Source organism: Sorex araneus, chromosome X, assembly GCF_027595985.1.
Source record: "Sorex araneus isolate mSorAra2 chromosome X, mSorAra2.pri, whole genome shotgun sequence".
Taxonomy (NCBI): Eukaryota; Metazoa; Chordata; class Mammalia; order Eulipotyphla; family Soricidae; genus Sorex; species Sorex araneus.
Window position 1 is genome coordinate 145,293,154 of NC_073313.1, and position 13,305 is coordinate 145,306,458.

The 13,305-nt window shown below is 37.5% G+C and overlaps 1 protein-coding gene across 2 annotated transcripts in view; it reads left to right on the forward strand.

Annotated features, from left to right (window-relative positions):
• OPHN1 (oligophrenin 1) overlaps positions 1–13,305 on the forward strand; it is a 530,418-nt gene that overhangs the window by 112,117 nt on the left and 404,996 nt on the right. For both annotated transcript variants that reach the window (XM_055122033.1, XM_055122034.1), the window contains exon 3: positions 12,127–12,222. In XM_055122033.1, coding sequence (XP_054978008.1) covers positions 12,127–12,222 — 96 coding nt within the window. The remainder of the gene's footprint in view (positions 1–12,126; positions 12,223–13,305) is intronic.

Consider the following 13,305-nt stretch of genomic DNA (forward strand, 5'->3'; position numbering starts at 1 on the left):
CATGCTAGCACTCATTATTCTTGTTATTTTTGATGTGTGCTGGTCTCTGTGGCATGAGATGGTATCTCCTTGTTTTCTTGATTGGAATCTCCCCAATGATTAGCGTTTACAGCATTTTTCATATGTATCTTGGCCATTTGTATTTCTCCTTTGAGGATGTTTCTGTTCATGTCTTCTCTGAATGTTTTATTGGTTCATATTTTTTTCTTGTAAAATTTAAATAACACTTTTTATATTCTTGATATTAAATCCTTATCAGATCAATATTGGGTAAATAATTGTTCCCATTCCATGGGCTGTCTTTGGTCTTAGTCACCATTTTTGAGGTGCATAAGCTTATTAATTTAATGTAGTTCCATTTGTTTATCATTGCTTTCACTTGTTTGGTCAGTAGTGTTTCATCTTTGAAGATGTCTTTAGCTTCAAAGTCTTGGAGGGTTCTGCCTGCGTTTTCTCAGTGAACCTTATGGACTCAGGTTTGATATTGATGTTTTTAATCCATTTTGATCTGACTTTTGTTTATGACATTATAACAAGCTCAGGGTTCATTTATTGCATTAGCTGCTCAGTTTTCCAACTACCCCTTGTTGAAGAGGCTTTCTTTGGTCCATTTCATATTTCTTGCTCCTTTATCAAAGATTGAACAATTGCATATTTGAAGGTGTGTGTCAGGATATTCATATTCATCGCTCTTCCATTGGTCTGCAGGTCTGTCTTTATTCCAATACCAGGCCTTTTTGATTACTATCGCTTTGTAATACGTTTTGATGTTGGGAAAGTTGATCGATGCCTTCTATTTTCTTTCTTTCTTTGCCTTCTGTTTTCAAGGGCTGCTTTCACTATGCATGGACTTTATTGTGGCATATGAATTTTAGAAGTGTTTGGTATATTTCTTTTAAAAATGTCATAGGTATCCTTATAGGTACAGCATTGATTTCACATATATAATTCTTTGGGAAGTATTGCCATTCCGACAATATTAATTTTCCCAATTCATGAGCAGTGGATGTGTTCTTCATTTTCGTGTGTCCTCCTTTATTTCTGGGAGTAGCATATTGTATTTTTCTTTATGTAGGTCCTTTACCTCTTTAGTTAAGCTGATTTCAAGGTACTTAATTTTATGAGGCACAATCGTGAATGCAAATGGGATTTTTTAAAATAATATCTCTTTCTTCTCTTTAATTATTTGTATATTGAAAAGCATTGGACTTCTGGGTATTGATTCTGTAGCCTGCCACTCTACTATACAAATATGTTGTTTCTAGGAGCTTTTTGGTAGAATTTTTAGGATTCTTTAAGTATAGTATCATGTCATCTGCAAATAGTGAGAGCTTGACTTCTTCTTTTACTCTTTGGATGCCCTTAATGTCTTTTTTACCTAACTGATATGGCAAGTACTTCCAATATTATGTTAAATAGAAGAAGTGAGAGTAGGTAACTTTTTTTTGTTCCTGATCTTAGAGGGAAGGCTTTAAATTTTCACCACTGAGAATAATGCTTGCTGTGGGCTTGTGGTAGATGACTTCGACTATATTGAGGAAAGTTTCCTTCAATTCCCAATTTTGAATGTTTTATCATAAATGGGAGCTGGATCTTGTCAAATGCTTTCTCTACATCTATTGATGCAATTATATGATTTTAAAATTTTTTTTCTTGATATACCGAATGACTTGTGGACATTAAACCATCCTTGCATCCCCTGGATGAATCCTACTTGGTCATGGTGTACAGTATTTTTGATGATCATTGACTTCTGTTTGCTAATATTTTGTTGAGGATCTTTGCATCTGTGTTCATCAGAGATATAGACCTGTAATTCTCTGTTTTTGTGGTGTCTCTGTCTGCTTATGATGCCCTGGTGATATTTGTCTCACTAAACTGTTTGGGAGTAGTTTATGTTTCTTAAATTTTCTGAAAAAAACTTGAAAAGGCTTGGCAGTAGGTCCTCCTTAACGTTTTGAAAGAATTCATAATGAGTCCATTTGGGCCAGTTCTTTTGGTTTTGGGAAGACTTTTCATTACCATTTCAGTTTCCTCAATAGTAATAGGTCTGTTGAGGTATTCCAAATCTGCTTGGTTCAGCCTTGGGAAGTTTTAGGGGTCCAAGAATTTATCTATTTGTAGATTTTCTTTTTTCATGGCATATAGACTCTCAAAGTAATCTCTGATGGTCGTTTGAATTTCTGTGGTTTCTGTTGTGTCCTCTCCCTTTGAATTTATGATTGGGTTTATTAGGTTTCTTTCTCTCTCTTTTTTATCAGTCTTGCTAGTGGCTTATTGACTGTGTTTATTTTTCAAAGAACCAGGTCTTTGTCTCATTGATCTTTTGGATTGTTTTCAGAGATTCCAGCTTGTTGATTTCTGCTCTAAGTTTTATTATTTCTTTCCTCCTGCCTGACTTGAGATTCTTTTGTTGGTAATTTTCTAAGATCTTAAGTTGTGAGTTCAACTTATTTATGTGGGCCCTTTCTTCCTGATATGTCTACACTTGTAGACATATGAACTTTCCTCTTAACGCTGCTTTAGCAGTGTCCTATAGGTTATGGTAGCTTGTGTCCTCATTCTCATTTGTTTCTAGGAATCTTTTGATTTTTCTTTGATTTCCTCTCTAACCCACTGGTTTTTCAGCAATGAGCTGTTTAATTTCCAGGTGTTTTATTTTATTCTCTGTTTCTTTGTGTGCTTAACTTCTATTTTCAACATATTGTGATTTGTAAAGATAGGTGATCCAATTTCTGTCTTCTTGATTTTATTGATGTATGATTTGTGACTCAGGATATGGTCTGTCTTGGAAAACGCTCCATATCCATTGGAGAAGACTGTGTATTCGATTTTTGGGGCATGTAAAGTTCTGTATATATCTACTAGTCCTCTTTCTCTCTCTCTCATTTCATCCATCAAAGATGGTATTTCCTTGGATTTTTTTTTTTTGCTTTTTGGGTCACACCTGGCGATGCACAGGGGTTACTCCTGGCTCTGCACTCAGGAATTATCCCTGGCCGTGCTCAGGGGACCATATGGGATGCTGGGATTTGAACCCGGGTCGGCCGCGTGCAAGGCAAACGCCCTACCCGCTGTGCTATCTCTCCAGCCCTCCTTGGATTTTTTGTCTCAGTGATCTATCAAGAGATGAGAAGGCAGTGTTGAAGTCTCTAACTACTGTAGTGTTACTGCCAATGTTCTCCTTGAAGTCTATTAGCAGTTGTCTTAACTATTTTGCTTTCCATATTGGAAGCGCATATGGTTAGTTGTGATATACATATTCCTAGATTATTTAAAATGGCCTTCACTCTACCTTCTAATCTTTTTCAGTTGAAATCTGTGACATAGGATACTAGTTTAGCCACCTGAGCCTTTTTGGAGAAGTTGTTTGCTATAATTGTTTTGTGGCCTTTGCCTTTGAGTTTGTATTTGTCCTGATTATTCAAATTGGTTTCTTGTAAGCAGCAGACTTTTTTTTTTTTTTGCTTTTTGGGTCACACTCAGTGATGCACAGGGGTTACTCCTGGCTCATGCTCTCAGGAATTAGTCCTGGTGGTGCTCGGAGGACCATATGGGATACTGGAAATCGAACCCAGGTTGGCCACGTGTAAGGCGAATGCCCTACCTGCTGTGCTATCACTCCAGCCCCAAGCAGAAGAATTTTGGATTCAGTTTTTTTTTATCCATTTCACCACTATCTCTTCCTGGTTCATTTTGACCATTGACATTGAGAGAGGTTATTGTCTTGGGTTTTGTTCTATCTTTCTCTTGAAATTTGTTGTTTGTGGAGTTTATCTTGCCTTACAGTAACCCGTTTAGTCCTTCTTTTTTAAAAAATATTTTATTTCATTTTTAGAAAGTCTTTTACAATAATGCATTACATTTAATATTCAAATACCAATCCTACAACCATTGCACCTTCCCACACAATATTCCAAATGTTTCCAGCAAGTAGTAATCTCTTGTACAAGGGCTTTATGGCTCCAGGAAGAAATATAACAATATTCACACACTTTCTTCTATGAAAACCTTATTGGACCTTTTATATTGGAAAGTATATACCGAGAGTACCCTGCCCCCATGGCAGAGCCTGGCAAGCTACCCATGGCGTATTCAGTATGACAAAAATAGTAACAACAATGGACCTCATTCACCTGATACCAAAAGAGCCCCCAATATGGCAGCGTTAAGAGAGATGAGCAAGGTCAGCAATGGAAAACAAATTATCTAATGCTTCCTTTTCAGCAGGTCTGACTTTAGGGGAGAGACTCTCCAAACAATAATAGTGAGTTTTGTTGAAATATTGAATGCAATCAAAGTGAAAGTAAAGTGAAATTTATTAGTTACACAGGCGGGGGGGGTTTAAGCGTGGGGGGTGCGGGGTGGAGCTATACTGTGAATCTTGATGGTGGAACATGTGCACTGGTGAAGGGATGGGTGTTCGAGCATTGTATAACTGAGACTTAAACCTGGAAACTTTGTAACTTTCCGCATGGTGACTCAATAAAAAAATAAAAAAAACAACAACATGAGGAACAACTTGGGTCTAGAACTGTGCAGGAGGAATAGAGCAGCATAGAATGCCTTCAGGAGTGTTGATGAAGTGGTTAAGAGGATGAAGGACCTCCGATTCTGGGTATATCTTTCGATTCCACAGTTCTTCCTGAACTTACGTAAGCCTCAGAGACCTGGGCCCTATGCAAACAGGATTAGAACGCTATTCGGGTATCCCAAAGAGGAATTGAAAGAGCTATACTAGGAGTATCACGTTTCACTCAAGTGAGAGAAGGACTCTGGAGTTCCGACCTCCGTCAATGGTCAAGAATCAGGGATCCTGTCTTTTTTTGCCAAGGCATCAAAAATCAGATGGGCCGGACATGTAATGCAATTCAGAGAGGACCGCTGGACTAAAGCTGTTACCGACTGGACTCCATGGAACGTCAAAAGACCGCATTGCCGCCCCCCAACGAGATCATCAGACTTCTTCGTCAAAACCCTGAATTAACAGTTTGAGGCTCTTCTTGTTCCAGGAGGGAGCAGATATCATTGGCATACACTAGCACGTGACAGGGACGAATGGAGCCATTACTGTTGCCCGCTCGAGCAAATCGAAGATCAACAGGAAGACAAGTGATACAAGTGATACTGGATTTCTCATAACAAGCAATAGAAAATTAATTATTTTGGTTCTGATTTGGCAACCACTGTTTGGGATTTGTCATTCTTTTTAAGGTTGTTTTTGAATCTGTATGGTTCTTGAGCTGTTGTTTATCCATAAAATTATGTGTCATTCCTTCAAACCTGAATGAAAATCTAGCTGAGTAAAGTAATTTTGGTGAGGCCTTCATTTCATTAACTTTCCCGCCATTAACTTCAGGCTTGGAGAGTTTCATATGACAGGCCTGCTGTAAACCTAAGAGAAGCTCTGTTGTATGGAATTTCCTTCTTTGCTCTTGCTGCTTTCAGTATTTTATCTCTATATTACTTGATGTCCTGATTAGGATATGTTCTGTAATCTTTTTATTGGAGCCTCTTTTAGCTAGTACCCTTTGGGCTTCTTGGATCTGGATGTCTCTGCATTCTCTATCTCTGGGAGCTTTTCTTTTCTTTTTTTTTTGCTTTTTGGGTCACACCTGATGATGCACAGGGGTTCTGCACTCAGGAATTATCCCTGGCGGTGCTCAGGGGATCATATGGGATGCTGGGAATCGAACCCGGGTCGGCCGCTTGCAAGGCTAACGCCCTACCCGCTGTGCTATTGCTCCAGCCCCTCTGGGAGCTTTTCAGTGGTGATCTCTTTAACTGTTACGACCTCATTGGGGTTGGCCCATCCCTCTGGTACTCCAGTGATTCCTATGTTGGTCCTCTTGATTACACCCCATAGTTCTCTTGCCAGTCCGTGACCTATTTTCCTGTGTTTTTTTCCATTTTCTGTTTTTGCGTAGATGCTTTCTGCCACTCATTTTCAAGCTCACTGATTCTGTCTTTGGCTGTTGTTCTAATGCTTAGGGCACCCATTTAATTTTTCATTTACTCTACCAAAGTTTTTATTAATGGCACTTCTGTTTGTAGTTTTTAGTTTTCTTTTCCCTGCTCTCATTTCCTCCTGTATTTTATTGGTTGCCTGTTTCGGTGTTGACCTCAGATGTTTCTGTGTTTTATTGGATATCTGTTCCACAGTTTCTTTGAGCTCATTGAACGTCCTCACCATTTCATCCCTGAATTCTTTATCAAAGAGATTTTGTATGTGCATTTTTTCTGTTGAGGATGGAAGGCTCTAGTCTTCCTCCAATCCTCGTGGTGGAGTTCCTTGCTATTTTCTTATAGTACTTGTGAAAGTGTGGGTGAGGTTATCTCTTCTTTCCCCTTCTAGGATATTCCCTTCCTGTTTGTTGTTCCTTTGTACCTATGTAGAGACTCCTTAGAAATGCATCATATGCAGGGACAGTATAACTGTCTGGAAAATCTTGAAAAACTGATTGGAAACGTGCTGGAAAAGGCACACACTTCACTTTTATAACCTGGGGGTGGGGTATTACCAGATTACATGCATTTGAATCTCATAGGGTCAATTCCTAAGTATGGTCGCCCTGGGTCCAAGCCATTGCTACTGCCTTCATGGTTGCTGCCTTCTCTTTATTAAGTGATTTAAAATTTTCATGGTATATATCTGCTACCAGTTTTCTTAAGATGATTCCTAGATCTTGATGTTTTTGGATACTATTAAATGGGATAGACTTCTTGATCACTTTCTCCTCTGAGTCATTCTTTTAAAATATTATTTAAATTAAAGCACCGTGATTTGCTGTTATTCACAATTGACATTTAGACATACTGGACTCTAGCACCAATTCCACCATAATATCAAATTCCCTCTTAACAATGTCCCAGGTTCTCTCCTTTATCCCCTGCCACACCCCTCCAGCCTGTTTTTTTGCCAGGCAACTTTCTAAGCTTCGCTGTTAAATTTGGATTCCATTGATTTTAGTATTTTTGACTTTGTGGTTTGGATATTTGGCTCTAGAATTCCTTAACACCATCTATGTATCTTAATCCTCTGACCTGGCCCCCATTTCTTCTCATCTGTATCTTCTTCCTCTGCCCACCACTGTTTCTTTCCTCATTTTCAGTATATTCTGGGACCAAGATTGATCTGGGCATCTCCCCTTAAAACACTGCATTTTCTCATCTAGTTATTCTAAACACTATGTATTATTATTAACATTCTGTGTTTATCCTTCTAGCTTTCCTCATTTAACTTGATGTCTTCCAGTACCATCCATCTTGCAGCAAATTGCATGGTTTCATCATTCTTCACAGATGTGTAGTTTTTCATTATTTATGTATGCCATGTATTTTTGATCCACTTATCTGTCAATGGACATCTATTTTGATTTGAAATCTGGGCTATGGTGCCGATTGTTGCAATGAATAATGGTGTGTACACATTCTTTTGAATAAGTGTTTTCCTGTCCTGGGGAGAGATGCCCAAAAGTGGAATTGCTGGATCATATGGTAGTTTAGTTCGGAGTTTACTGAGTATCCCCATTCTCTTTTCCATAGGTGAGCAGACAGCATTCCCACCAGCAGTGGATGAGGGATCCTTCGCATTCTTAACAACAGAGATTGTTCCCAGTATTTTTTTTATTTATTGATTGATTTATTTCTAATCTCTGAGATTCTAATGTTATTTATTTATTTTTCTTAGAATTTTTAATATTTTTAGCATTTTTAATTACCATGATATATAGTTACAAAGTTTTTCATGAATCAGTTTCAGTCATACAATGTTGTATCACACATCTGTTCAACAGTGAACATTTATGACCACCAATGTCCCCAGTGACCCTCCTGCCTGATCCCTGTCTGTCCCATAGCCTTCCTCCATGTTAGACACTTTTTCTTCTTTCTCTCTCTTTCATTATCTCTCTTCTTTTCCTTTTAGGCACTGAGGTAAGCAATACTGTTACCAGAAGATATCATACATATTTCTTTATCTTCTTTCAGGACTCAGTTTGTTTAGTTTGTGTCCAGAGTGATCATTTCCAAAGATCATTATCATAGTGGTCTCTTCTCTGTCCTAACTGCACTCCTCCTCCCATTTGTGGCAATGTTCCTACTGTGAACCAGTCTTCTAGGCTATTGTTTCTCCTATCTTTGGGTATTATTCACACATTATTTTTTTATATCTTTCAAATGAGAGCAACTATTCTATTTTTATCTTTCTGCCTCTGACTCATTTCACTCAGCATGATACTCTCCAATGTATATCCATGTATAAGCAAATTTCATAACTTTTTCCCATAACTGTTGTGTGGTGTTCTACTGTGTATATGTACCATAGTTTCTTTATTCACTTATCTATTCTTGGGCACTTGAGCTGTTTCCAGATTCTGGGTATTGTGGGTAGTGCTGCAATAAATGTAGGAGTTCAGATAGCTTTTCTGCTTTGTGTTTTTGGGCCACTAGAGTGTATTTCCATGAGTGGCACTGTTCAGTCCTACGGAAGCTCAGTTTCTAATATTTTGAGAAATGTCCATGCTGTCTTCCAGAATGGCTGGGGTAATCGGCATTCACTCCAGTAGTGAATGAGAGTCCCTTGCGCATCCACTCCAGGACTGACTGTATGTTTTGAGTTTTGCCAGTCTCTGTGTAGCATGTGATGGTATTTCATTTTTGTTTAGAATTTAATCTACTGGACAATTAATGATGTAGAGTACTTTTTCATGTGTCTTCTACCCATTTGTATTTCTTCTTTAAGGAAGTTTGTATTCATCTCTTTTTCCCATTTTTCTATGGGGATTGTTTTTTTTTTTTTTTGGTAAAGTTCTACCAATGCCCCCCTTTTATTTGCTTTTTGGGTCACACCTGGCAATGCACAGGGGTTATTCCTGGCTCTGCACTTGGAGCTCAGGGGATCCTATGGGATGCTGGGAATCAACCCGGGTTGGCTGTGTGCAAGGCAAACACCCTACCCGCTGTGCTATTACTCCATTCCCCACTACCAATGCCTTTTGTATCTGGGATATTAACTATCAGACAAATGTTTGGTAAATATTTTTTTCCCATTCTGTCAGTTGTATCATCTGACACAAAGGAACCATTGTGTCTTTGTTGTTGACCAGAGTCTTAGTTTAATGCAGTGTTAGTATCTTATATTTAGTAGTCTGTCTTAATTCAGCAGTTCTATATTCTTAGTGTAGTATAGTCCTATTTGTTTATCTAATAGTGTTTATTGCACTTGCTTGTACAGTGGTGTTTTATTCCTTTAGATGCCCTTAGGTTCAATGTCATAGACAGTTCTGCATTCATTGTCCTCTATGTACCTTATAAATTTAGGTAGGATAGAGAAGTCTTTAATTCATTTTATTTGATTTGTATGTGTTGCACTAGAATGAGATCTGTGTTTATTTTTTTGCATGTAGCTGACCAGTTTTCTCAGCGCCGGTTTTTGAATATTATTTCCTTGATCCTTTTCATATAAGAATGTGTATTAACTTTGTAGCAAGCCACTTTGCAGTATTTGTTTATTGTTTCTGGCAGCTTATTTTTTGTGAACTCTTTAGGGTCTTTTATGTATATCATCACGTATCATCAAAACGAGATAATTTGAGTTCTTCTCTTCCAGTTTGGATCCCTTTGATTTGTTTTTCTTCCTTGATTTTTGTAACCAGGACTTCTAATGCTGTGTTGAGTAGAGTGTAGAGTAGAAATCATTGCATTTTACCTGATATCATAGGTAATTGTTTCCTTTCTTCACCAACAAGAATGGTACTATGGACTTGTTATAAATGGGCATTATTATCTTAGGAAGGTTCCTTCCACCTATTTTGCTGAGTTTTTTTTTTTTAAATCATGAATTGATGTTGGATTTTGTCAAAGGCTTTCTCTGCATCAGTTGAAATGAGCATGCATTTTTATTTCCTTTTACTAATATGGTACCACTGTAGCACTGTACTGTTGTTCATTGATTTGCTTGAGTGGGCACCAGTAACGTCTCCATTGTAAGACTTTTTTTTTTTACTGTTTTTGGCATATCAAATATACCACGGGTTGCTTGCCAGGCTATGCTGTGTGGGTGGGATACTCTTGGTAGCTTTCTGGGCTCTTCAAGAGGGATGGAGGGATCGAACCTGGGTCAGCCACATGCGAGGCAAATGCCCTACCCACTTTGCTATCACTCCAGCCCAATAATATGGTATATTATGTTAATTGATTTCTGATGTTGAACTATTTTGTATCCCTGGGATGAATCTCACTTGACCAGGGCATATGGTTTATTATGATATGTTGTTGGATTCAGTTAGCTGAGATTTTTGCTAAGGACTTTTGAATTAGTATTCATTGGGGAGATTGTGTGGACTTTTCTGGAATTGTCTCTGTCTGCTTGGGTTAAGTTCTTAGAAGGTGTTAGGATGGAATTCTTGTATCTTCAATATTTTGGAAGAGTTTATGGAGTGAAGGCAGTCAATCTGATTTGAAATTTTGATAGAAGTCATCATTGAACCCATATGGACCAGGACTTCTGTTTTTAAAGGAGATCCTTAATTACTGTTTCCATTTCCTTTCTTGTGACTGGCCTGTTTAGGCTTTCTACTTTCTTCTCTTTCTGCTTTGGGAGATTACATAACTCCACCCATTTCTTCTAGGTTCTCCAGCTTAGGGGAATAGAGTTGTTTATAATAGCCATTCATTATATTTTGTATTTCTGAAAGACCTGTTGTAATTTCTCCCATTTTATCTTTGATCTGATTTACTTGAACATTTTCTCTGTTTTTCTTCCTGAGTCTAGCTAAAGGTTTATATATCTTATTATTTCAAAGACCCATCTGCTGGTTTCACAGATTCTTTGAATTGCTTTCTTGGCTTGGATGTTGATTTTTGCTCTTGTTTTTATTATTTCCCTCCTTTTACTACTTCTTGGATTTCTTTCCTGTTTTTTATTTGGATTGTTTAGATGTGTGTTTAGGTTTTTGAATTGGATTTTTTCTTCTTTTTTGATGTAGACATGCATTGCTATGAATTTCTGCCTTAGTACACTTATTTCTGTATCCCATAGATTCTGGTATCTTGTGTCTTCATTCTTATCAGCTTCAAGCATTATTTTTCTTCCTTTCTTGGTTTCCTCTTTGATCCAATTTGTATTTAGCTGTGCTTTTTTTTGAGATTCCAAGTGTTGGAAGTTTCCCCACTTTCGTTCTGTGGCATTTTGACTAATCTTCTTTATGAAGTTCAATTGTTGAGAATTTTAATTAAGATAATCAAATGTATATTTAGTTGTGATTTAGCCATATATTTTCTTTTAATTTCTATATAGTAAGGTAAAAATAGGTAACTTACTGGAAACATTTGTCTGTGACACTGATCTTTGGTTGTGGAAGTAGTAAAAATCATACTTATGTAGACTTTGAAATCCCTGAAATTCAATAATATTGTAAACCAATGAGTAGTGGAATAAAAATAGCAATAAAATTAAAAGAAGAAAATAGAGGTTTGACCATACTACTTAGTTATGTTCATTCATGCCTTATTAGCTTATGGGCCTTGATGAATACTACTTTGTCAGAAAATTAAATATTTTTGTAGTTTCCTAATCTAGACTGCCATCTATTCGATGTATAAAATGTCCAGTTGGTACGTGAACTCTCATGCAAACAGTTCTTGAAAGACAGAGCACCTGTACTCCAGTTTCAGTCTTGCCAACTAATTATATGAGCCTTACCTCTATGTCTATAAATTTGTTTCTTTGTAGAATGATTACACCTATTTAGTTAGACTTAAAATCATCAACAGCATTTTCCCTAATGTTTGCTCCATACATGCAAAGGAGACTCACTTGATAGAGCAGTTAGTTTGCTTTAGATCTTATATTCTTTGGTCATAGGAGAGGAGATGAATATAAAAAGTCCCATAATTTAAAGAAACTTCTCTAACTTGCCTTCTTTTATCTTTAAGTTGTGACCTTAGTTGCTCAAACCTTTTCTGTGGAAAGTATTTATCTTTGGTTTAAATTAATTAAATTCAACTTGTTAATTGCTGAGTTCATTTCCTATTGCATTCTCTCCTAGCTTACCTAGTAAAGATGAGAATATTTCATAAAGGTTAGCAATATTTACTATTTCTTCTTTTCCTCTTTATTTGTAGGTTATTCCTCAGCTGTTCAGAAATTTTCCCAAACACTGCAGTCCTTTCAGTTTGATTTCATTGGAGACACTCTGACTGATGATGAGATTAACATTGGTAAGTCTTCAGCCACATTGACCAAATGCTTCTTGAGGGCCAAAAAGAGCCTGCGGATCCTTTGTTTTATAGATATAGAGAATTGGGTATATTTATCCTCAGTGCCGTGGCTCTCAGAAGATGGTCTCATCTCCTTCTCACAAAAGAGCAGTGAAATGTTATACTTATATTGCTACTGAGTCAATTACAAAGAATTGCAAATACAAAGAATGGAGATATAACTTAAAAAGACTGGAATGTTACATATATGAGGTTTCATATTTGATGACTGGCACCGAATGGTTCCTGGAGCATCCCAGATGTTACTCTTGAGGTACCTAAGCAAGGCCCGGTGTGACGCTGGGCCACCCCAAATCACTGACCTTGAATAGTACTACTTTACTAAACCCGAGTACTGAGCCTTCTGGTTTCACACAACCAGGTAATGGCCCTTGAAAACTGAGCACTGCTTGAAAACTACCTTCACACACAAAAATCACATAAAACACACTTTTGCAAAGTGTGTATTAAAGAGTAATTATTTCTGTTTATTTATATGTTTTTGTTTGGGGGCTCCATCTGGCTGTGCTCAGAGCTGACTCCTTGTTTTGTACTCAGAGATTACTCTTGGTGTGCTCTGGGGACCATATATGGCACCAGGGATAATTGCATGCAAGACAAGAGTTTTCATTCTGTACTTTCACTCTGACCCTTCTGTTTATTTTTGAAACGGATTCAGATACGTTTCCTTTAATTACCATCTCCCATAAAATGTTTACACTTAGTCTGATCCACATCTGACTACTCCCAAGCAATAGCGCACTTAAAAACTTAAAAACTGAAAACAACCTACAGAGCACCCCAAACATAGCCAAATAACCAGCACTGATTTCTCTGTCCTCTTTCTGTCTCATGACTGATAGTGTCATACCATCAAATGTATGATCATCTAATCTTTGATAAGGGAGTAAGAAATGTGAACTGGAGTAAGGAAAGTCTCTTTAACAAATGGTGCTGGCAAAACTGAACAGCTACAGGCAAAAATGGGCTCAGACCTCTACCTAACACCATTCACAAAAGTCAGATCAAAATGGATTAAAGACC